Below are 23,044 nucleotides of genomic sequence, written 5' to 3' on the forward strand. Positions count from 1 at the left end.
TTAATTTCCAATAAATGCACAACAATTTAGATTTTTTATTTCTTCACTTTTTCAGTGTGGGATATTGTGTGTACAGTGCATTCGAAAAGTATTCAGACCACTTGACTTTTTCCACGTTTTGTTACATTACAGCCTTATTCTAAAATTGATTAAATCGTTTTTTTCTCATCAATCTACAGACAATATCCCATAATGACAAAGCAAAACAGGTTTCTATGAATAAAAATAAATAAATATCACATTTACATAAGTATTCAGACCCTTTACTCAGTACTTTCGGCAGCAATTACAGCCTCGAGTCTTCTTGGGTATGACGCTACAAGCTTGGCACACCTGTATTTGTGGAGTTTCTCCCATTCTTCTCTACAGATCCTCTCAAGCTCTGTCAGGTTGGATGGGGAGCGTCGCTGCATAGCTATTTTCAGGTCTCTCCACAGAGAATTTAGATTGGGTTCAAGTCCGAGCTCTGGTTGGGCAACTCAAGGACATTCAGAGACTTGTCCCAAAGCCACTCATGTGTTGTCTTGGCTGTGTGCTTAGGGTTGTTGTCCTGTTCGAAGGTGAACCGTCACCCCAGTCTGAGTTCCTGAACAACCTGGAGCAAGTTTTCATCAAGGATCTATCTGTACTTTGCTCTGTTCATCTTTCCCTTGATCCTGACTAGTCTCCCAGTCCCTTCCCCTGAAAAACATGGTTTTGGCCAGGTGATGAGCAGTGCCTGGTTTCCTCTAGATGTGACTCTTGGCATTCAGGACAAAGAGTTCAACCATGGTTTCATCAGAGCAGAGAATCTTGTTTCTCATGGTCTGAGAGTCCTTTAGGTGCCTTTTGGGCAAACTCCAAACAGGCTGTCATGTGCCTTTTACTGAGGAGTGGCTTCCGTCTGGCCACTGTACCATAAAGGCCTGATTTTTGGAGTGCTGCAGAGATGGTTATCCTTCTGGAAGGTGTGGCGGCTAATTTCTGCATTACCAAATGAGATGAGTTACAAACTTCACACACCAGTCAGAGTTATACTTAAAACTACATCTTTAATAATTAAGATGCTTTTGCAAAAGCCCTTTGACTTTCAATGATGCGCTATCTCTAATGAACCATTGAAAAGTGATTACACAAAAGTACAAAGATCTTTTATAGCCAAGATACATCCCTCTCAACGTACATGACGAACCACAGATACATAGAATGGGTCACAAGGTTAAGTTTTGTATGAAAGATATCTATAAAACATAGAAGACAGCAACTGCTGTGTCAACAGAGTTCATTGTATAGACCAGTGTCTGGTCCTCCTACTCCAAACTGGAACCGTCTCTCAATGGTACGGTATAGAACAGAACCATTAGCTCATGTCCTCTGGAATGCTCTTTAGGCGTTATTATCAAAAGACATCGTAAATCTCATAGAGGCCCATCCTCAGTAAAACACACACACATACACACACATATATGTAGACAATGTTCCATTCTGTCCTCTTCCCTTTCTGATATTCTGCATAACACCAGAGACATGTAAAAGACAAGCATGACCTCTCCTCTCTCTGGGCCCCAAGTGACTGAGCTCCAGCTGAGGGAAAAGTGCAACTGAAAGACACCAGAGTCCAAAGGGATACATTCTAATGACAATTATCTCACATAAGCATATTATGCAAATAAAACATCTTAATTATCTATGTTACCCAACTAATTCTGATTCATCCGCCACAAAGATTCTCCCACCTCCACAGAAGAAACTCTGGAGCTCCGTCAGAGTGACCATCGGGTTCTTGGTCACCTCCCTGCTTCAGTGCTGCAGAAATGTTTTGGTACCCTTCCCCAGATCTGTGTCTTGACACAATCCTGTCTCGGCGCTCTAAGGACAATTCTTTCGACCTCATGGCTTGGTTTTTGCTCTGACATGCACTGTCAACTGTGGGACTTACATAGACAGGCGTGTGCCTTTCCAAATCATGTCCAATCAATTGAATTTACCACAGGTGGACTCCAATCAAGTTGTAGAAACATCTCAAGGATGTTCAATGGGAGCAGGATGCACCTGAGCTCAATTTCGAGTCTCATAGCAAAGGGTCTGAATACTTATGTAAATAAGGTATTTCTGTTTTTTGTTTTGCAAACATTTCTAAAAACCTGTTTTTGCTTTGTCATTATGTGGTATTGTGTGTAGATTGATGAGGATTTTTTATTTATTTAATCCATTTTAGAATATGGCTGTAACGTAACAAATTGTGGAAAAAGTGAAGGGGTCTGAATACTATCCGAATGTACTGTAGATGTGTGAAAAAAACAATCAATATAATCAATTTTGAATTCAGGCTGTATCACTACAAAATGTGGAATAAGTCAAGGGGTGTAGAAGGCACTCTTTCCTCTGGTACCCCAAAAATATCCCAATGCCGCAGAGCAGTGATTGGGGACATTCCCCTGGGTAAGGTGCCGTTATTCGGAAGGGACGTTAAATGGGTGTCCTGACTCTCTGTGGTCACGAAAGATCCCATGGCACTTATTGTAAGAGTATGGGTGTTAACCTCTCTGGGCTAGGCGGGACGAATTCGTCCCACCTACGTAACAGCCACTTGCAGCCTGTGGCGCGATTTTCAAAACCTTAAAAATCCTATTACTTCAATTTCTCAAACATATGACTATTTTACAGCTATTTAAAGACAAGACTCTCGTTAATCTAACCACACTGTCCGATTTCAAAAAGGCTTTACAACGAAAGCAAAACATTAGATTATGTCAGCAGAGTACCAAGCCAGAAATAATCAGACACCCATTTTTCAAGCCAGCATATAATGTCACCAAAACCCAGAAGACAGCTAAATGCAGCACTCACCTTTGATGATCTTCATCAGATGACAACCCTAGGACATTATGTTATACAATACATGCATGTTTTGTTCAATCAAGTTCATATTTATATCAAAAACCAGCTTTTTACATTAGCATGTGACGTTCAGAACTAGCATACCCCCGTAAACTTCCGGGGAATTCGCTAACATTTTACTAAATTACTCACGATAAACGTTCACAAAAAGCATAACAATTATTTTAAGAATTATAGATACAGACCTCCTCTATGCACTCGATATGTCCGATTTTAAAATAGCTTTTTGGTGAAAGCACATTTTGCAATATTCTAAGTACATAGCCCAGGCATCACGGGCTCGCTATTTAGACACCCGGCAAGTTTAGCACTCACCATAATCATATTTACTATTATAAAAGTTTGATTACCTTTTGTTGTCTTCGTCAGAATGCACACCCAGGACTGCTACTTCAATAACAAATGTTGGTTTGGTCCAAAATAATCCATCGTTATATCCGAATAGCGGCGTTTTGTTCGTGCGTTCCAGAGACTATCCGAAATAGTAAAGAAGTGTCGCGCGCATGGCGCAATTCGTGACAATAAAATTCTAAATATTCCATTACCGTACTTCGAAGCATGTCAACCGCTGTTTAAAACCAATTTTTATGCCATTTATCTCGTAGAAAAGCGATAATATTCCGACCGGGAATCTGCAATAAACTAAACAATAAATTAAAATACTCCACGGGGGCTAATCGCGCACGCGCCTCACTCCATTGTCACCTAATGGGACACTTGAATAAGATGATAATCTGTTTCAGCCTGAGGCTGCCTCGTCAACCTTCATGATTTTCCCGCGTCCTGAGAGCCTATTGGAGCCCTGGGAATTGTCACGTTACAGCTAAGATCCTTACTTTTCAATAAACAGATGCAAGACGCACGGTTCCTTGTCAGACAGGCCACTTCCTGCATGAAACCTTGTCAGGTTTTTGCCTGCCATAGGAGTTCTGTTATACTCACAGACACCATTCAAACAGTTTTAGAAACTTCAGGGTGTTTTCTATCCAAACCTGAACAATAATATGCATATTCTAGCTTCTGAGTTGGTGTAGGAGGCAGTTCAAAATGGGCACATATTCTTTCCAAAATTCTCAATACTGCCCCCTAGCCCAAACAGGTTAACCCCAGTGTCCTGGCTAAATTCCCAATATGGTCCTCATATCATCATGGCAACCTAAACATCCCCAGTTTCCAATTGGCTCATTCATCCCCCCTCATCTCCCCTGCAACTATTCCCCAGGTCATTGCTGTGATGGAGAATGTGTTCTCAGTCAACTTACCTGGTAAAATAAAAAAGATGACTTAATGAAGGCACTGTATCCCAACCAGAAGCCATGGATTACAGGCAACATCTGCACTGAGCTAAGAGCTTGAGCTTCCGCTTTCAAGGCGGAGAACACTAATTCGGGCGCTTATAAGAAATCCCACTACGACCTCGGAGCCATGAAAACAGTCAACGGCATGTCTTGCAAACTATCACGGATTACAAAAGAAAACCCATCCGCGAGCTGCCCAGTGACGCGAGCCTACCAGAAGAGCTAAATGCATTCTATGCTCGCTTCGAGGCAACCAACGCTGAACAATGCATGAGAGCACCAGCTGTTCTGGATGACCTTGGGATCACGCTCTCCATAGCCGATGTAAGACCTTTAAACAGGTCAACATTCACGAACTATCAGGACATGTGCTCAGATTATGCACTGACCAGCTGGCAAGTGTCTTCACTGACATATTAAGCCTCTCCTTGACCCAGTTTCTAATACCTACATGTTTCAAGTAGACAACCATAGTCCCTGTGCCCAAGGACACCATGGTACTGTAACCTGTCTAAATGATTATAGCCCTGTAGCACTCACATCTGTAGCGATAAAATGCTTTGAAAGTCTGGTCATGGCTCACATCAACACAATCATTCCAGACACCCAGTACCCATTCCAATTTGCATACCGTCCAAACAGAACCACAGATTACTCAATCTCTATTTTACTTCACACTGCCCTCTAACACCTGGAGAAAAGGAACACCTATGTCAGAATGCTGTTCATTGACTACAGCACAGCATTCAACACCATAGTGCCCTCCAAGCGCATCACTAAGGTAAGGACCCTGGGACTGAAAACCTCCCTCTGCAACTGGATCTTGGACTTCCTGACGGGCTGCCCACAAGTGGTGAGGTGTAGGCAACATATCCTTTCAACACAGGGGCCCCTCAGGGGTGCATTCTTAGTCTCCTTCTGTACTCCCTGGTCACCCACGACTGTGTGGCCGTGCACGACTCCAACACCATCATTAAGTTTGCTGAGTACACGATGCTGGTAGGCCTGACAGTGTGATGCCAGGACAACAACTTCTCCCCCAATGTCAGCAAGACCAAGGAGCCGATCATGGACTACAGGAAACAGAGGGCCAAGCACGCCCCCATTCACATTGACATGGCTGTAGTGGAGCGGGTCAAGAGCTTCATGTTCCTTGGTGTCCACATCACTTATGATCTATCATGGTCCACACACACCAACGCAGTTGTGAAGAGGGAACGGACAACCCTCTTCCCCTTTGGGAGGCTGAAGAGATTTGGCATGGGCTCTCCAGGACCATCCAGGACCTCTATACAAGGCAGTGTCAGAGGAACTCCGTAAAAATTGCCAAAGACTCCAGCCACCCAAGTCATACACTGTTCTCTCTGCTACCGCACGGCAATCGGCACCGATGCACCAATTCTGGAACCAACAGGACACCTGAACAGCTTCTACCCACAAGCCATAAGACTGCTAAATTATTTAGTTAGTCCAGGTAGCTATTTTGTTAATTATCTATCTGCATTGACCCTTTTTGCACTAACTTTTTTGACTCATCACATACTCTGCTGCTACTGTTTATTATTTATCCTGTTGCCTAGTCATTTTATTCCTAGTTATATGTACATATCTACCTCAATTACCTCGTACCCCTGCACATCAACTCGGTAATGGTACGCCGTGTATATAGCCAAGTTATAGTTACTCATTGTATATTTATTATTAAGTGTTATTACTGTTATATTATTTCTCTATGTTCTTTCTCTCTGCATTGTTGTGAAGGCCCTGTAAGTAAGCATTTCACTGTTAATCTACACTTGTTGTTCACGAAGCATGTGACAAAATAACATTTTATTTCATTTTATATGAGGATCAGTGGTTATCTGTTTAGTATCTCTAATATGCGGTAGGACCGTGATCACTGAGATCATTAGCAAAGACACCACTGGGCAAGTATTTGTGGGGGCTGTTTGGTAGAATTATGTAAATCGGTGATGAGTTGCTAGATTTATTTTTACACTAATCCATGTGGGTTTTGCAATCAGTTGAGTCGTGTTAAAAATCATGACAAATAGTCTTCAAATGGTCAGAGGCCAGATAAACAGATACATGTGTATTTTGGCTTATGGCTACATCTATAACCAAAAGCAAAGATTTTGGGGGGGATAGTGATATTTCGAGAACATGATGTCACAGAAGTTGACTTCACATATATAGCCACCCCTCCCCTTTTTTCAGTCTGTCACACCTGACTATGTTGTAATCAGCAATGTCAATGTCCTTGTCTGGGATTGAGCCATTTAGTCAAGTCTCTGTGAGAACAAACTCCGGGCTCGTGTCATGCACCAGATATGAAATAAATCCATCTTTGACTTCAAACACCGTACGTTGATATGTAACAACCCAATCACTCTATGCGATTTGAAAACAGTGGGTGTGTCCATATTTATGTTATTTGATATAATAGCACTGGACAAGCTTACCATAGTGGGCTTCTTAATTGGGCTAACAGTAACAGAGCTAACAGTGGAATTCAACTTCATGGTCACAAGATTATTACTGACAATACCCCTGGGAATATGGTTATAATGCTGTGAAATTGTGGGAATGGGACGAATTACCTGAGCAGGGGTTATATACAGTGCATTTGGAAAGTTTTCAGACCCCTTGACTTTTCCCACAATTGGTTACGACAGCCTTATTCTAAAATGTATTAAATTGTTTTTTTCCCCTCATCAATCTACACAGAATACCACATAATGACAAAGCAAATACCGGTTTTTAGAAATGCTATTTTCAGGTCTCTCCAGAGATGTTCGATCGGGTTCAAGACCGGTCTCTTGCTGGGCCATTTAAGGACATTCAGAGACTTGTCCCGAAGCCACTCCTGCGTTGCCACTCCACCATGAAGGTCTGATTGTTGGAGTGCTGCAGAGATGGCTGTCCTTCTGGAAGGTTCTCCCATCTCCACAGAGGAACTCTAGACCTCTGTCAGAGTGACCATTGGGTTTTTGGTCACCTCCCTGACCAAGGCCCTTCTCCCTCGATTGCTCAGTTTGGCCGGCGGCCAATTCTAGGAAGAGTCCAAACTCATTCCATTTAAAAATGATGGAGGCCATTGTGTTCTTGGGGACCTTCAATGCTGCAAAAATGTTTAGTACCCTTCCCCAGATCTGTGCCTCGACACGATCCTGTCTCAGAGCTCTATGGACAATTCCTTCGACCTCATGGCTTGGTTTTTCTTTGACATACACTGTTAACTGTGGTACCTTATTTTCAGTGGGCTCCAAAATTACTGCCACCCCTGACTGGCAATGCACAAACAATACTTTCAAAAATATAAACAATGTAATTATAGAGATAAACTCAAAATACCAACATGTGACAAATACTGTACTTTATTAATGTTTCAATGGAACCAACCAAAATCATACAATTATTTAATACAAAATAAATTTAACCTAAATCAAGGTTTCATAATTATTGGCACTCCTCATTTAGTACTCAGTGCAACCACCTCTGGCAAGGATAACAGCATGGAGTCTTTTCTAGTAATGTTTGACAAGGTTAAGGAACACATTTGGAGGGATTTTGGACCATTCCTCTATGCAGGTCCTTTCAAGATCCTGGGTTTGCGCTTATCAACTGCCCTCTTCAACTGAGCCCACAGGTTTTCGATTGGATTTAGGTCCGGCGACTGAGATGGCCATGGCAGAACATTGATTTTGTTGTCACAGAACCATTTCTGTGTGGATCTTGAGGTATGTTTTGGGTCATTGTCTTGTTGGAAAGTCCACCTATGGCCAAGTCCCAGCCTTCTGGTAAAGCCTCCTCTTTCCCACAGCAGTAACATGTCTGCTAGGGAGACCTAACAGTAAAGAAACTGGGTCCAATTCTAGATCGACCCCTAGAATTTTTTCAATTTCTTGCAGAACACCAGACCAGTCTCATTGTAATTTAGAACATGACCATAAACAATGTGTTAGGGTGCCTGTATCAGTTTTACATTTAAGACACCGAGGAGAAGAGGAAGAGGGGCTAAAAGTGTGTCTGCGATTTGGGGATATATGCAATCTGTGTATTATTCTTAACTCGATTGCTCTAGTACGATTACATATAGATATTGTTTTTGCATATCTCCAAATGTCCTCCCTCATCTCTTCGTCAATAGTAACAGACAATTATTTCTCCCACACTTGCTTCACCCTCTGTGTGTCAACAGTAAGCATCATAAAACAAACTTACAGATATTTTCCTTTGTGGGAAAAAAAAGCATTCTTTCAATGACAGACACGTCAGGGTTGCCAATTAAGGTGGTGCTCTTCAAAATATAATGTCTTACTGTAGAAAGCGAAAAAAGTCCTGCTTTGGGAGTCGGTATTTCCCAACCATCTGCTCAAATGACCAAAAAATCTTATCAGCAAATAAATAATGTAGTCTACCTATGCCCTGATTAAGCCAAAAGTTAAAGCCAGCATCCAGCAATCCTGGACCAAAATCTGTGTTGTTAAGAATTGGGGTAAGAGCAGAGGTTAGTTTGGACCTTCCCAAAAAACGTTGAACTGATCTCCATACTTTGAGTGTGTTAAGTGTAGTGGGGTTATTGCAGTGATCTTTTACAGACTTGAAACTTCTGAAAAATAAAAGATCCTGAAAGAGGTATTTTGAAAAAGAAGTCTCAATGTCTAACCAAATAGAGGAGTCATCATTTGTGATCCAGTCAGAAATGTGACATAGGTGGGCACACCACTGATAGAACCTAATATTGGGCAGATCCAAGCCACCCATAGAACGTGGCAGCTGCAATATTGCCATCTTAAGTCTTGGCTTGTGTTTACTCCATATAAAGGAACTTAGCCATCCATTTACATCCTTTATTACCTTATTGGGGAGTAATACTGGGATCATTTGGATTGGGTAAAGTAGTCTAGGTAAAATGTTCATTTTCAAGAGGGATAGTCTATCCAACCATGAAATTGGAACAGAGTTCCAGCACACCAGATCCTTATTGCATCAAACAAGGGAACAAAATTGTCTTTGTACGTTTGCTGGAATTTAGGAGTTACAAATATACCCAGATACGTAAAACCTGAGGGAGATCATTTAAAAGGAAAGGGGGTAAAGAATGAAGGTTACCAAGTGGCATAGCCTCTGATTTAGTTAAGTTAATCTTGTAGCCTGAGAATTCACTGAATAATTCAATAATATTAACAAGAGATGTAATTGAAGTCTCGGGACTAGAGATGAATATCACGACATCATCAGCATACAAGCTTATTTTATGGTGAACGTCACCAATGAGCAGGCGTTACTCTGATGGCCTCGGCCAGTGGTTCCAAAGCGAGTGTGAATCGGAGAGGGGACAAGGGTCAGCTCTGTCTGGTACCTCTGAGTATAGAGAAGCTATTTGACCTAAAACTTTAACCCATTTTATAAAGTTGTCCCCTAGACCAAATTTAGTCAGAGCAAAGAATTGTTTTATTTATATTTATTTAACTAGGCAAGACAGTTAAGAACAAATTCTTATTTTCAATGACGGCCTAGGAACAGTGGGTTAACTGCCTTGTTCAGGGGCAGAACGACAGATTTGTACCTTGTCAGCTTGGGGATTCAATCTTGCAACCTTTCGGTTACTAGTCCAACGCTCTAACCAGTAGGCTATGCTGCCGCCCCAATAGGTAAGACCACTCCACACAGTCAAAAGCTTTCTCAGCATCTAGGGAGAGCACAAGACCATCCATAGCACTTTGTTGGTAGGCTTGAATAACATGAAGAAGCCGCCTGACATTGTTACATGACTTGCGGCCCTTAATGAAGCCAGTTTGGTCTCCTTTCATAATTAGTGGCAGTGAGTCCTCTAATCTTGTGGCTAGAATTTTAGAAAGCAATATTCTATCCACATTCAGATGGGAAATGGTTCTGTACGAGGAACAAGACTCTGGGCATTTTCTCTTTTTGAGAATAAGTGATATGTTGGCTTCTCTCAGCGTTTGAGGGAGATGGTCATTTGAAAATTAGTGGTTAAACATATCAAGCAATGGCTCAAGGATCAGGCAATGGAACTCTTTATAGAACTCACTACAGAACCCGTCTGGTCCTGGGGCCCTACCATTTTGCAGATTCTTAATTGCGAGCATTATCTCTTCCTTGGTAATAGGGGCATTAAGGAAATACCTCTGTTCTTAGGAGATAGTAGGGAGCTCAATCTTAGAAAGTAAGTCCTCAATTAATTTGTTGCATTTGTCAGTTCTGAGGCATAAAGATTTGTATAAAATTTCTTAAATTACTCATTTGTCAATTTATTTTCATATAAATGATTGCCATCAGAATCACTAATAGTAGCAATTGACTGAGTCAGCTCTCTTTTTAGCTAGGTACGCCAAATACTTTCCTGGTTTATCTCCATGTTCATAAAGCTTTTGCCTGACAAATCTCATTTTCTTTTCAGCGTCCTGTGTTAGGAGAGAGTCCAACGTTGATCTAAGGACTGATATTTCCTTTAATAGGGCAGGAGTGGGAGTTTTAATGTAATCCTTCTCTTTAGTTCCTAATTCACCCTCTAAAGTTTTTTTGCTTTTCACGCTTTTTCCGACTCTTAGTGGCTGTGTATGACATAATCAGACCCCTGACGTACGCTTTACAGGTGTCCCAAAGGAGCGAGGGGTTATCTGTTGATTGAAAGTTAATAGAGAAAAATGCTTTAAACTCTGAAATAAAATATGATGTAAATGTAAGGTCTTTAAGAATGGTTATATTCAACCTCCGATGTCTTGACAGATTGGATGCCCCATTGAGTTTTATGTCCAGGATCACCTCTGCATGATCAGATATGACTATGCTTCCTATCCTAGCGGATAAAACAGACTGCAAAGACGTCCTGGACATGAAAAAGTAATCTATTCTAGTCTGACATCCATGAGGTGCAGAGAAAAAAATGAACTCTCTGTTGGAGGGATGAAAGGTTCTCCAAACATCAGCATACCCCAGATCATCACAAATAGCTTTAAGTGAACTAGCTTGAGGAGAGAGTGACGCTATACCGCTGGGAAACTTGTCAATAAGGGGGTTCAACAAACAATTAAAATCTCTTCCAACCACTGCAGTGTCTGAGTTTAATTCTGAAAAGTCTAGAAATACCTTAGTGAGGAAATAACGGAGGTGGGCAGGGGGAAGTAAATATTCATTATGGAAATGTTCTGCCTTTGTGAAGTACCATTAATTAAAAAAAACGACCAAATTTATCTTTCACACAATTCAACACCTTAACTGGTAGGTTCTTTTTCACAAGAATTGCTACACCTCTACTTCTGGATGTAAATGATGAGAAAAACACTTGACCAAACCCCCCTTGTTGCAATTTCAGATGCTCATTATCATCCAAATGAGTTTCTTGCAACAGAGCAATATCAATATTAATTTTTTTCCAAAAAGACAGTATTGTCTTCCTTTTAATGGGGTTATGGCTCCCTCTAATGTTCCATGTGCATACACACAGTCTGTTACCTGTCATTGCACTTTGACCAACCAATATCCAGACTGAATAATACTATAAAGATGGGGTGGTACCTTTTCCCATGTGTTGAACTCTCCTCAATCTCACCGAGCATAAACAAACGATATGAACCCTGAACCCGAACTATACTAAACCAAAAAATTAAACATGTAAAGTTTTTCCCACTAGCTAACACGCAGGGGATTGCAACTCTCCAATGTAGACTCTTAAGTCCGCATAGCCACTCTATAGCCTCATCCTTTATATATATAGAAATTAAAATCAATAAAAGAAGATTGAGGCTCTTCCACCTAAAACCAAGCCTGGGCACCAATATAGATTCACACATATCTCAGTCTTAGCAAGAAAAATAATAAAGATACGAATATTACTGAACAGGACCACTTGAGAACTCACATCACTGCTTCATGATCAGATTCAAATAAAAAGTTATCCAATGCTGCGGAGGTGCAGCTTAAAGTTATTTAACCGAGAGAGTCAATAAACGCAGAAGCCTCTTCAGGTGTGTAGAGTTTCTTAGGCCATCCGTTGACCATCATCTTCAATGTGGCCGGGTACAGCAGTGTGTAGTCCATCTTCATTCTCTTGAGTCGAGCCTTCACCTCATTAAATGCCTTGCGTCTTTGTACCACCGCTGTGGAGTAATCATTGAAGAATGAGACTCTTGACATTGACTACCGTCAGAACCGATATGTCTGGCCGTATCCATGACGCGTTGCTTGTCGGTGAAGTTGTGGAACTTTATAACCACTGGCCGTGGGCGCTGGTTGGGACTGGGTATCGGTGCTTGAGAGCGATGGGCTCTGTCCAGCTTCACAAGACCAGCCTTAGTGTCCATTTGAAAGGTAGCCAGAACATTTTTACTGAATGTGTCCCTTCAGAATTTTCTGGGAGTCACACAACACAGATATTGCATCTGCGTTCTCGATTATCCAAGTCTTCAATGTGCTCTGCCATTTCGTGCACCTGTTTCTCAAGTGCCTTTATCTTAGTGTCCATTGATGTAGTTGAAGTTTCCACAGTAGCAATTCTTCCTTCCGCCACATCCACACGCTTGACAACCCTCTGTAGTTCAGCTGAATGGCCTGCTATTGCTTCCAAGACCATTCCAATCTTAACATCGATCACTTTAGTAATGTTATCCATCATACTTTGAATCACCAGGTCCATTGTGCCTGGATCCACAATGGTGTTAGCTTCGCTAAAGTTAGCTAGCTCCTCCTGCACATCTACAGGGGTGGTGGTTTTTGTCCAGTTTTCAGTAGTTCTGCTGGGCATGTTGTCGGAAATATTTGAGAAATAGCCATCAAGACTCATTGTAGGTTAAACCCTGTGCGGCCTCGGGACGGACATCCAGCGAAAAATCCTATCGCCATTAGCATAACAAAACGTATAAAAACAAAAAAAATCCATTTTTTTTTCAAATTATATCATTTTATAGATACACCTCTCCTGAATCAAACCACGTTGTCCGATTTCAAAAAGGCTTTACAGCAAAAGCAAAACATTAGATTATGTTAGAGGAGTATATCGTAAAAGTAGCCACATAGCCATTTTCCGACCAACCACATGCATCACAAATAACCAAAAAACAGCTAAATGCAGCACTAACCTTTGACAATCTTCATCAGATGACACACCTAGGACATCATGTTACACAATACATTCTTTTGTTCGATAAAGTTCATATTTATATATAAAAACAGCATTTTACATCGGTGCGTAACGTTGACTAACTATTTTCCCTCAAATGCATCCGATGAAACAGCGCTACAATTTACGAAATTACTATTTGAAAACATTTTAAAAATGTAATATTGTCATTCTAAGATTTATAGATGAATATCTCTTGAAAGCACCTGTAAGGCCAGATTTAAAAATAACTTTACTGGGTAATCACACTTTGCGATAAAAGGGGATGCGATACTCAGAACAATAGGCTAGCAATACAGGTCAGCGCCATCTTGGAAAACAATCACATATCAAATCTAGTCTTGTATATTATTGTCAATAATCCCTTACCTTTGATTATCTTCATCCTTAGGCACTTCCAGGAATCCCAGGTCCACAACAAATGTATTTTCGTTCGAAAAAGTTCATCCTTTATGTTCCATTAGCTTGTTGTTGTTAGCGCGTTCTGAAGGCTGCACCAAAAGTTTCCGACGTGCGCGGGGCTACTCTTTCAACAAAATGCATTTTTTTCTTATTTAGGTTCGTTCAAACATGTCAAACGCTGTATAACATAAATCTTTAGGGCCTTTTTCAATCAGAGCTCCAATAAGATTCAAGGGGGACGATTGCATTGTCTTTATAAACGTTTCGAAAGGGGAGGGTAGCCAGGGGCGCCGGCGTCATAATGGTGATGACCCTCTCCGTGTGACCACGTTCCACAGTGTGTCATTCTGTCAGTTTTCACAGTAGGAGACTCAAATCACTTTGTAAAGACTGGGGACATCTAGTGGAAGCAATAGGAAGTGCTCAATGAACCATAGCTCACGGTGTGATTAATAGGCAACGTGATGAAGTTGAGTCCGCAATTCAGAATTCCACTTCCTGTTTCGATCTGTCTCGGGGTTTTGACTGCCATATGAGTTCTGTTATACTCACAGACACCATTCAAACAGTTTTAGAAGCTTTAGGGTGTTTTCTATCCACAAGTATTGATTATATGCATATCCTAGCTTCTGAGTTTGAGTAGTAGGCCGTTTAAAATGGGCAAGAATTGTTTTCAAAATGCGCTGTGGCGCCCCCTATCCTAGGCGACCGTCAAGAGGATAACTTATTTAGCAAATTCTACCACTTTTTCAAGCTAGAAAATGAATATAAAAACAGAAATTAACAAATGCCACGGGAGCTCGCTGAAACACTCTTAATTAAGACGCCATTTTGTCACCACTCCTGACGTTGATTTTTAATTGAATCAATAAATGATTTTGGTGTGTTCCATTGAAACATTAATAAAGTACAGTATTTCTCACATGTTGGTATTTTGAGTTTATCTCTATAATTATATTGTTTATATTTTTTTAAGTATTGTTTGTGCATTGCCAGTCAGGGGTGGCAGTAATTTTGGAGCCCACTGTAGACAGGTGTGTGTCTTTCCAAATCATGCCCAATCAATAGAATTTACCACAGGTGGACTCCAATCAAGTTGTAGAGACATCTCAAGGATGTTCAATGGAAATTTTGAGTTTCATAGCAAAATACTTATGTAAATAAGGTATTTCTATTTTACATGTTTAATACATTTGCAAATTATTATTTTTTTCTCGCTTTGTCAATATGCGGTATTGTATGTAGATTGATGAGGAAAATGTTTTTTTTAATACATTTTATATAAGGTTGTAACGTAACATAATGTGGGAAAAGGGAAGGGGTCTGAATACTTTCCGAATACACTGTATAGCAAATAACAATCTGTAACAATGTGTATCTTGTTTCTCTGAAACTCCCTGTCTCACCCACAGGAAATGGAGCGGTTGAAAGAGGAAGTGGAGAATGCTAACGAGCTGCTAGAGCAGAGACACTCCTTGACACAGAAACTACAGGTGAGTACATTGTACTGACAACAGTTGCTTTAGACTTTTGTATTTGTATTTATTATGGATCCCCATTAGCTGCTGCCAAGGCTGCAATGTTTAACATCAGTAAGCAGCCCATAACGCCCTGGACCAGAGCTAGCCGTAGCTAGTTTAACAAGCTTTGAAAACACATCTTACTTTTTTAAGTTAATAACTCAAATGTGAACTGTACTTAAAATATCCTTATCACTAGCCTTAAAAAAAACGTGAATCTATGCTGCTGCCACATAGGGATGAGGGGTGGATGTGGTAGTGTGCTGTCTATCTATGTGTATACACTAAACTACCCCACATATCATAACAATTCTTCTCTCATTAAAACTCTCTTTACCTATCTTCTGATTTGCACAGTATGTTTTATTTTTAATTAGGGCTCAATTCAATCCGTAGCATGTAAGAGCTGCCTTGTTGCATGATTGCCATACAAAGGCAATTTTACGGCGTTTGCAGAGACTGCATTCACGGTAAACGCTGCGTATGTCGGCTCAATCGAAATATTACCTTTAAATTTCAATCGTATAATGCGGATCTTCAGCACTATGGATTGAATCGAGCCCTTAACCTATATTTAACAGGAGTCCCATTGAGACCAAGGTCTCTTTTGCAAGGGATCCCTGCATCTCAACAATTACACAACAATTACACAATCAAGGCAGTATAGGAGCATATGAAATACAAAATACAAAACACAATCATGAAAAACAATCACATTCCTAGGTAAAGAGGTCTTCAACCAAAAATCTGAATTGCCCAGAGGGCACCAATGCATCCAACTGTAGGGTATTCTGAAGATTGTTCCATAAGTGAGGTGCGAAGAAACTAAAAGCTGTTTGGGTCATTCCACCAATTTAGTACCTTTTGAGAAGTGTATTTTTTTTTAACATTCTGTGATAAAGAGCATATGTTCAACTTCATAAAAAACATGTTTTCCCATCTCAAGATGTTCAATAAAAAATTAAGATCATAAGTGCCTGTTACGTGCCAAATAAAGTAACAGAGTTGACCGTAACAGGGTTGAAGATTTCAGCAATTGAATGCAGGGTTCACAAAAACAATGTAATCATTCAAACATTTCTAGCCTGTCTACCTATGGGTAACAGGGTTGACGTGTTATGCTCAACCCACTCACAAAACATCAGAAAAAGAGAAGAACCAGCCCACCTGCTTTTACACTATGATTTGACTTTTAGCTTCAATTTTTAAAATTAATAGTTTCATATTAAAACGAGAGTTCAGTTCACGTAACAGGGTTGACCTTAAAATTAAGGACAGACGTAAATGAATTACTAACCACATGAAATAAATAATAATCTTCAGAAATGACTTTGTCAAAGCAACAAAATAATTAGTGCTTTAACTTGGAGAAATATTGTGTTTAAGTGAGTTAAAATATTTTATAAGTCACAAATGAGAATTGCACGGAGGGACATATCAAAACTTTTTAGGAAGTCTTTATTCATATAAAAAATCTTGATTTATTGACTCATGTGGTCTATATTAAAAGGCACTTAATTTAATATAACAGGCTTTTAAAAATCAATATTGGTGCATGTCTACTTAAAATATGAAAGGGACGCAAAAGGCACTCTTTTTGTGGAACGACCCTTTTATCTAAATCTGTAGTAACAGACGGAATTTGAAGTATTATCCATCCCTGTGACTGGGTATGGTATCTCGTACTTCCATAAGTTAGTAGTAACAATGTTAAGTAATGCAGGAGTTTTTGCAAAAAGGCTTTATAAATTAACAGGATGCAAAGTTTTCACCTATGCAACATCAAACAGGACTAACCTACTTTATGATAAAGGAAGCAGTGATTAGTGCAAAACCTTTCCCCCATGATAAAAACAAAGTGCACTGTGGTAAACTGCAGTTCATTCAAATGTGAGTTCATTCAACCTTTGATTGGATGGGAAAGACGTAAATTGCTACTGATCTGATTGGTCATCTGTTCATTCTTCCCTGAGCAGCAGCATCATCATCATAGGTTTCTAGGGAGGGTGTTTTTTTTTCTTCACCATAAGCTGGATGGGTTTGTGTTGAAGTCACTGGGAGATTCTCAATTGGTTTTTCTCAACAGCTCCCATCGTCTCCTCCTTTCTCTTCTCGACTACTTTTGGAAAAGGTGCTGATTGAGCACCCCCTAATGGCCATTGCAAAACAGTTTTTAACCAGATATTTAGTAATTTGAATATATTAACTATAGATTTATCTATACATTGTTTCTATTTTTATGTTTCATAATTTCAGATTTTCTTGAATTCAGATAGAGGGTGTTCCTCCCCTTCCTCCAATGACCAGCCTCCTCCGAGTGACACAAAGTGACACACTAATACAGCAGTGTAGTGACAGTGAAGTTTGTTAGATTCAAGTTTCGAATTCCACCACTGCCACCATGTTCCTGCCAACATATTCCGGTTAGAGTGTGTGTCAATACTGAATCTCATTTTTGCACCAAGCAAAAACGAGAAACCACACATTCATGGTTGTAGCCGGTATTATTTCTCACTGTCTCTCTCCCAGAATGACATGACTTGGACTCGAGTTTGATGACTTGAGACTCAACTTGATAGAAAATAAAATAACTTCAAGACTCGACTTTGACTTGAGATTTATGGCTTGAAATTATCTGGCCAGGTTTTGTAACGTTTTGTCACTCATTTTGTGGCACAGAATCTTTGTGGATTACTCTCCACACAGCCAGAGACAGTAAAAATCTGATTGGGTAGTGAAACGCACACTCGGCCCTCTGCTTGGACCAGCAAACTGTCAATCAACACAGGTCGGGTGAGCTAGGGCAGTAAGAAGGTTGCGAGTGTGAAACTGAATTGGAAAAATCCATGTATTTCATACATATTTTAATAGGCTACATATAGCCTACCATTTGTAATTAATATTTATACCTTTGCTTATTCGATCTGGTCACTAAGATAGATATACGGCATTGCACCAAATTCTTGTTTCAAAAACATCTAATCTGTGTTTAAGAACCAAAAAGTTGCACATCTTGACTGTTGACCAATGACCAATCAGCATTGGCGCACAAATGTGGATGCACATATCCAGATTAGTGACCAGAAAGTGCTGTAACGATGATGCTGTGAGTTGAGAAGCAGGTGCAGGTGAAACATTTAATAAAACAACAAACATGAAACAAGACAGCGTAACAGTGGCGAGATTGCATGAAAACAGGAAACAATACCAACTGAGGAATGAACATAAGGGAGGGACATATAAAGGGAGGTAATGATGAAGGTAATGGTGTCTAGGTGTGAATCATGATGATCTGCAGGTACACGTAATGAAGGATGCCAGGTGTGCATGATGATGAATCCCAGGACTGGTGGTTAGTATTCCGGTGTGTTGCACGCCGGAGTAGATGAGACAAGCGCTTTTTTAATATTAATATTATCCATATAAAGTACCATTTAGCAATCTGTATGAAAGCATCTTTGCCACAACAATAGGCTACCTGGTGATTTCATTGATCATTTTTATATTTCAGATAGTCCTAGTAGTTTGGGTGGGTTATAATGTTATACCTCAGTGGTACTGGATATATGTCTAAAGATAGCTGTAACATCGCAGTACCTTCAATACTTATGGGATGACGATGTAACATATTCTGGCAAATTAATTACAATATTTGTGAGGAAGAAAAAGGCTAGAGACAGATCATGCTTCCATCTGATCCTACAACCTCCGCTGCATACAGGTAGGCCATATGTGACCGACTGGCTCGATTTGGTCTTATGTAGCAACATTTGAAATTGTGTTTTTTTACATTGGATAAAGGTAGAGACTCAGAGCTAGAAAATGGTATATCACACACTACAGTTGAGGAACAATGGGAAAGTAAAGTCTGCTTTGAAAGTTGATTAACTTGTAACCTTACTTTTGAGAAAATGTCCCTTGAATGTTTTGGTAAACCTACTGGAGAGCTCTTCTTTGTCTACACCCATTCAGCATCGTTCACACCCTCTTAAGACTTAGCCCCACCCATCTCTTTAAGGATTCAAATGTTGTTTTTTTTACCTTTATTTATCCAGGTAGGCTAGTTGAGAATAAGTTCTCATTTGCAGCTGCGACCTGGCCAAGATAAAGCAAAGCAGTTCGACACATACAACAACACAGAGTTACACATGGAATAAACAAACATAGAGTCAATAATACAGTCGAAAAATCTATAAACAGCATGTGGAAATGAGGTAGGATCAGAGTCGTAGGGCAATAAATAGGCCATGGTGGCAAAGTAATTACAATATAGCAATTAAACACTGGAATGGTAGGGTGTGCAGAAGATGAATATGTAAGTAGAGATACTGGGGTGCAAAGGAGCAAGATAAATAAATAAATACAGTATGGGGATGAGGTAGATTGGATGGGCTATTTACAGATGAACTATGAACAGGTGCAGGGATCTGTGAGCTGCTCTGACAGCTGGTGCTTAAAGCTAGTGAGGGAGGTAAGAGTCTCCAGCTTCAGAGATTTTTGCAGTTTGTTCCAGTCATTGGCAGCAGAGAACTGGAAGGAGAGGCGGCCAAATGAGGAATTGGCTTTGGGGTTGACCAGTGAGATACCTGCTGGAGCGCGTGCTACGGGTGGGTGCTGCTATGGTGACCAGTGAGCTGAGATAAGGTGGGGCTTTACTTAGCAGAGATTTGTAGATGACCTGGAGCCAGTGGGTTTGGCGACGAGTATGAAGCGAGGGCCAGCCAACGAGAGCATACAGGTCGCAGTGGTGGGTAGTATATGGGGCTTTGGTGACAAAACGGATGGCACTGTGACTCAATTTGTTGAGTAGAGTGTTGGAGGCTATTTTGTAAATGACATCGCCGAAGTCGAGGATCGGTAGGATGGTCAGTTTTACGAGGGTATGTTTGGCAGCATGAGTGAAGGTAGCTTTTTGAGAAATAGGAAACCGATTATAGATTTAATTTTGGATTGGAGATGTTTAATGTGAGTCTGGAAGGAGAGTTTACAGTCTAACCAGACACCTAGGTATTTGTAGTTGTCCACATATTCTAAGTCAGAACCGGTTAGAGTAGTGATGCTGGATGGGCGGGCAGATGCGGGCAGCAAACGGTTGAAGAGCATGCATTTAGTTTTACTTGCATTGAAGAGCAGTTGGACGCCACGGAAGAAGAGTTGTATGGCATTGAAGCTCATCTGGAGGTTAGTTAACACAGTGTCCAAAGAAGGGCCAGAGGTATACAGAATAGTGTTGTCTGCGTAGAGGTGGATCAAAGTATCACCAGCAGCGAGAGCGACATCATTGATGTATACAGAGAAGAGAGTCGGCCCGAGAATTGAACCCCGTGGCACCCCCATAGAGACTGCCAGAGGTCCGGACAACAGGCCCTCCAATTTGACACACTGAACTCTATCGGAGAAGTAGTTGGTGAACCAAGCGAGGCAATCATTTGAGAAACCAAGGCTGTTGAGTCTGCCAATAAGAATGTTGTGATTGACAGAGTCAGAAGCCTTAGCCAGGTCGATGAATATGGCTGCACAGTAATGTCTCTTATCGATGGCAGTTATGATATCGTTTAGGACCTTGAGCATGGCTGAGGTGCACCCATGACCAGCTCTGAAACCAGATTGCATAGCGGAGAAGGTACGGTGAGATTCGAAATGGTCGGTAATCTGTTTGTTAACTTGGCTTTCAAAGACCTTAGAAAGGCAGGGTAGAATAGATAAAGGTTTGAAGCAGTTTGGGTCTAGAGTGTCTCCCCCTTTGAAGAGAGGGGATCACCGCAGCAGCTTTCTAATCTATGGGAATCTCAGGCGATATGAAAGAGAGGTTGAACAGGCTAGTAATAGGGGTTGCAACAATTTTGGCAGATAATTTTAGAAAGAGAGGGTCCAGATTGTGTAGCCCGGCTGATTTGTAGGGGTCCAGATTTTGCAGCTCTTTTAGAACATCAGCTATCTGGATTTGGGTGAAGGAGAAGTGAGGGAGGTTTGGGCGAGTTGTTGTGGGGAGCGCAGGGCTGTTGACCGGGGTAGGGGTAGCCAGGTGGAAAGCATGGCCAGCCGTAGAAAAATGCTTATTGAAATTCTCAATTATTGTGGATTTATCGGTAGTGACAGTGTTTCCTAGCCTCAGTGCAGTGGGCAGTTGGGAGGAGGTGCTCTTGTTCTCCATGGACTTTACATTGTCCCAGAACCTTTTAGAGTTAGTACTACAGGATGCAAGTTTCTGTTTGAAAAAGCTAGCCTTAGCTTTCCTAACTGCCTGTGTATATTGGTTCCTAACTTCCCTGAAAAGTTGCATATCACGGGGGCTATTCGATGCTAATGCAGAACGCCACAGGATGCTTTTGTGCTGGTCAAGGGCAGACAGGTCTGGAGTGAACCAAGGGTTATATCTATTCCTGGTTGTAACGTTTTTTAATGGAGCATGCTTATTTAACCCTTTCACACGTACAATCACACGGGGTGTGATTAGAACACTCATTTAGAACACTCATTTAGAACGGCCAGTTTCGAATGACGCAACAATCAACATTTGAGCTGGCCACACTTTTTTCAGAAACTATTTACACAAACACAGTCCTTACAAAGTTATGTCCAGAATGTGAGCAGTTTATTTTTGGATGCAATGTTCAGATATTCACAGAAGTATCTATAGCATAACACAATCATCCTAACCGGAAAAATGTAGGCTACATTTGTCCTAGCGCTGAGGAAAGATTGACGCAACACAAGCGGTCATATTTTCTAACTATCGGCTGACATAAACTACACTATGAATTAGCTAATAGCAATTACTATGTACAATTAATCACATCACGGGTGAGCTCACCGTTGATCAAAATAATTGAGTAAAACACTTTCTAGAAATCGAAAGTAATCCGACGATTAGTTTCAGCGCGCAGCCATGCTTTTTACCTCACAGAAACCGAAGATAATAAGAGAAGACAAGATGAGTTGTTGAAGGGGTGTGGTCTACCATCATTCACATCCCACATTCACTTCCTGAAGTTCTCAAAAAATGAGTGAACCCTTACTCACCTCATTTTGTTATAGCATCTTTGGTCCGACAGATGATCAAGTGAAACCCAGAATGCATTGTATGTCAACAAACATGGCTCCATACACAAAGCTGGAATTAGCTTAGCTCATCATAATCAGTACAACCTTCAAAACATTATTTTACACACATACTATGCGCCCTTTACAATTTATGCAAAAATCGGAACGCATGATTTATCACGGGTAATTGAAAAACGTAAATAAAATAGTAAATATATCAATAATACCACACAAAACATTTTCTGATAGTGATTTATTGATACAAATTGCGCGTTTAGGCAGTCAATCACGGTAACCTCTCACTCCCACTCTGAGCCATTCAGTGTTGTTGTTTATGTAACAATCACATCCTGGAATGGAGAGAACGTTCGAACATCATGTGCATAAAAAAACTCACGCTGGGGCGACCGTTAGAGATATTTGGAACTCACGCGTGAAAGGGTTAAGATGGTGAGGAAGGCACTTTTAAAGAATAACCAGGCATCCTTTACTGACGGGATGAGGTCAATGTCATTCCAGGATACCCAGGCCAGGTCGATTAGAAAGGCCTGTTCGCTGTAGTGTTATAGGGAGCGTTTGACAGTGATGAGGGGTGGTCGTTTGACCGCAGACCCATTACGGATGCAGGCAATGAGGCAGTGATTGCTGAGATCTTGGTTGAAAACAGCAGAGGTGTATTTGGAGGGCGAGTTAGTTAGGATGATATCTATGAGGGTGCCCGTGTTTACGGATTTGGGGTTGTACCTGGTAGGTTC

General features: G+C 40.8%; 1 protein-coding gene across 3 annotated transcripts in view; it reads left to right on the forward strand.

Annotated features, from left to right (window-relative positions):
• Positions 1-23,044, forward strand: part of homer1b (homer scaffold protein 1b) — a 179,890-nt gene that overhangs the window by 144,776 nt on the left and 12,070 nt on the right. For all 3 annotated transcript variants that reach the window (XM_014174926.2, XM_014174927.2, XM_014174925.2), the window contains one exon: positions 15,138-15,218. In XM_014174926.2, coding sequence (XP_014030401.1) covers positions 15,138-15,218 — 81 coding nt within the window. The remainder of the gene's footprint in view (positions 1-15,137; positions 15,219-23,044) is intronic.

Source organism: Salmo salar, chromosome ssa26 (genome assembly GCF_905237065.1).
Source record: "Salmo salar chromosome ssa26, Ssal_v3.1, whole genome shotgun sequence".
NCBI lineage: Eukaryota > Metazoa > Chordata > Actinopteri > Salmoniformes > Salmonidae > Salmo > Salmo salar.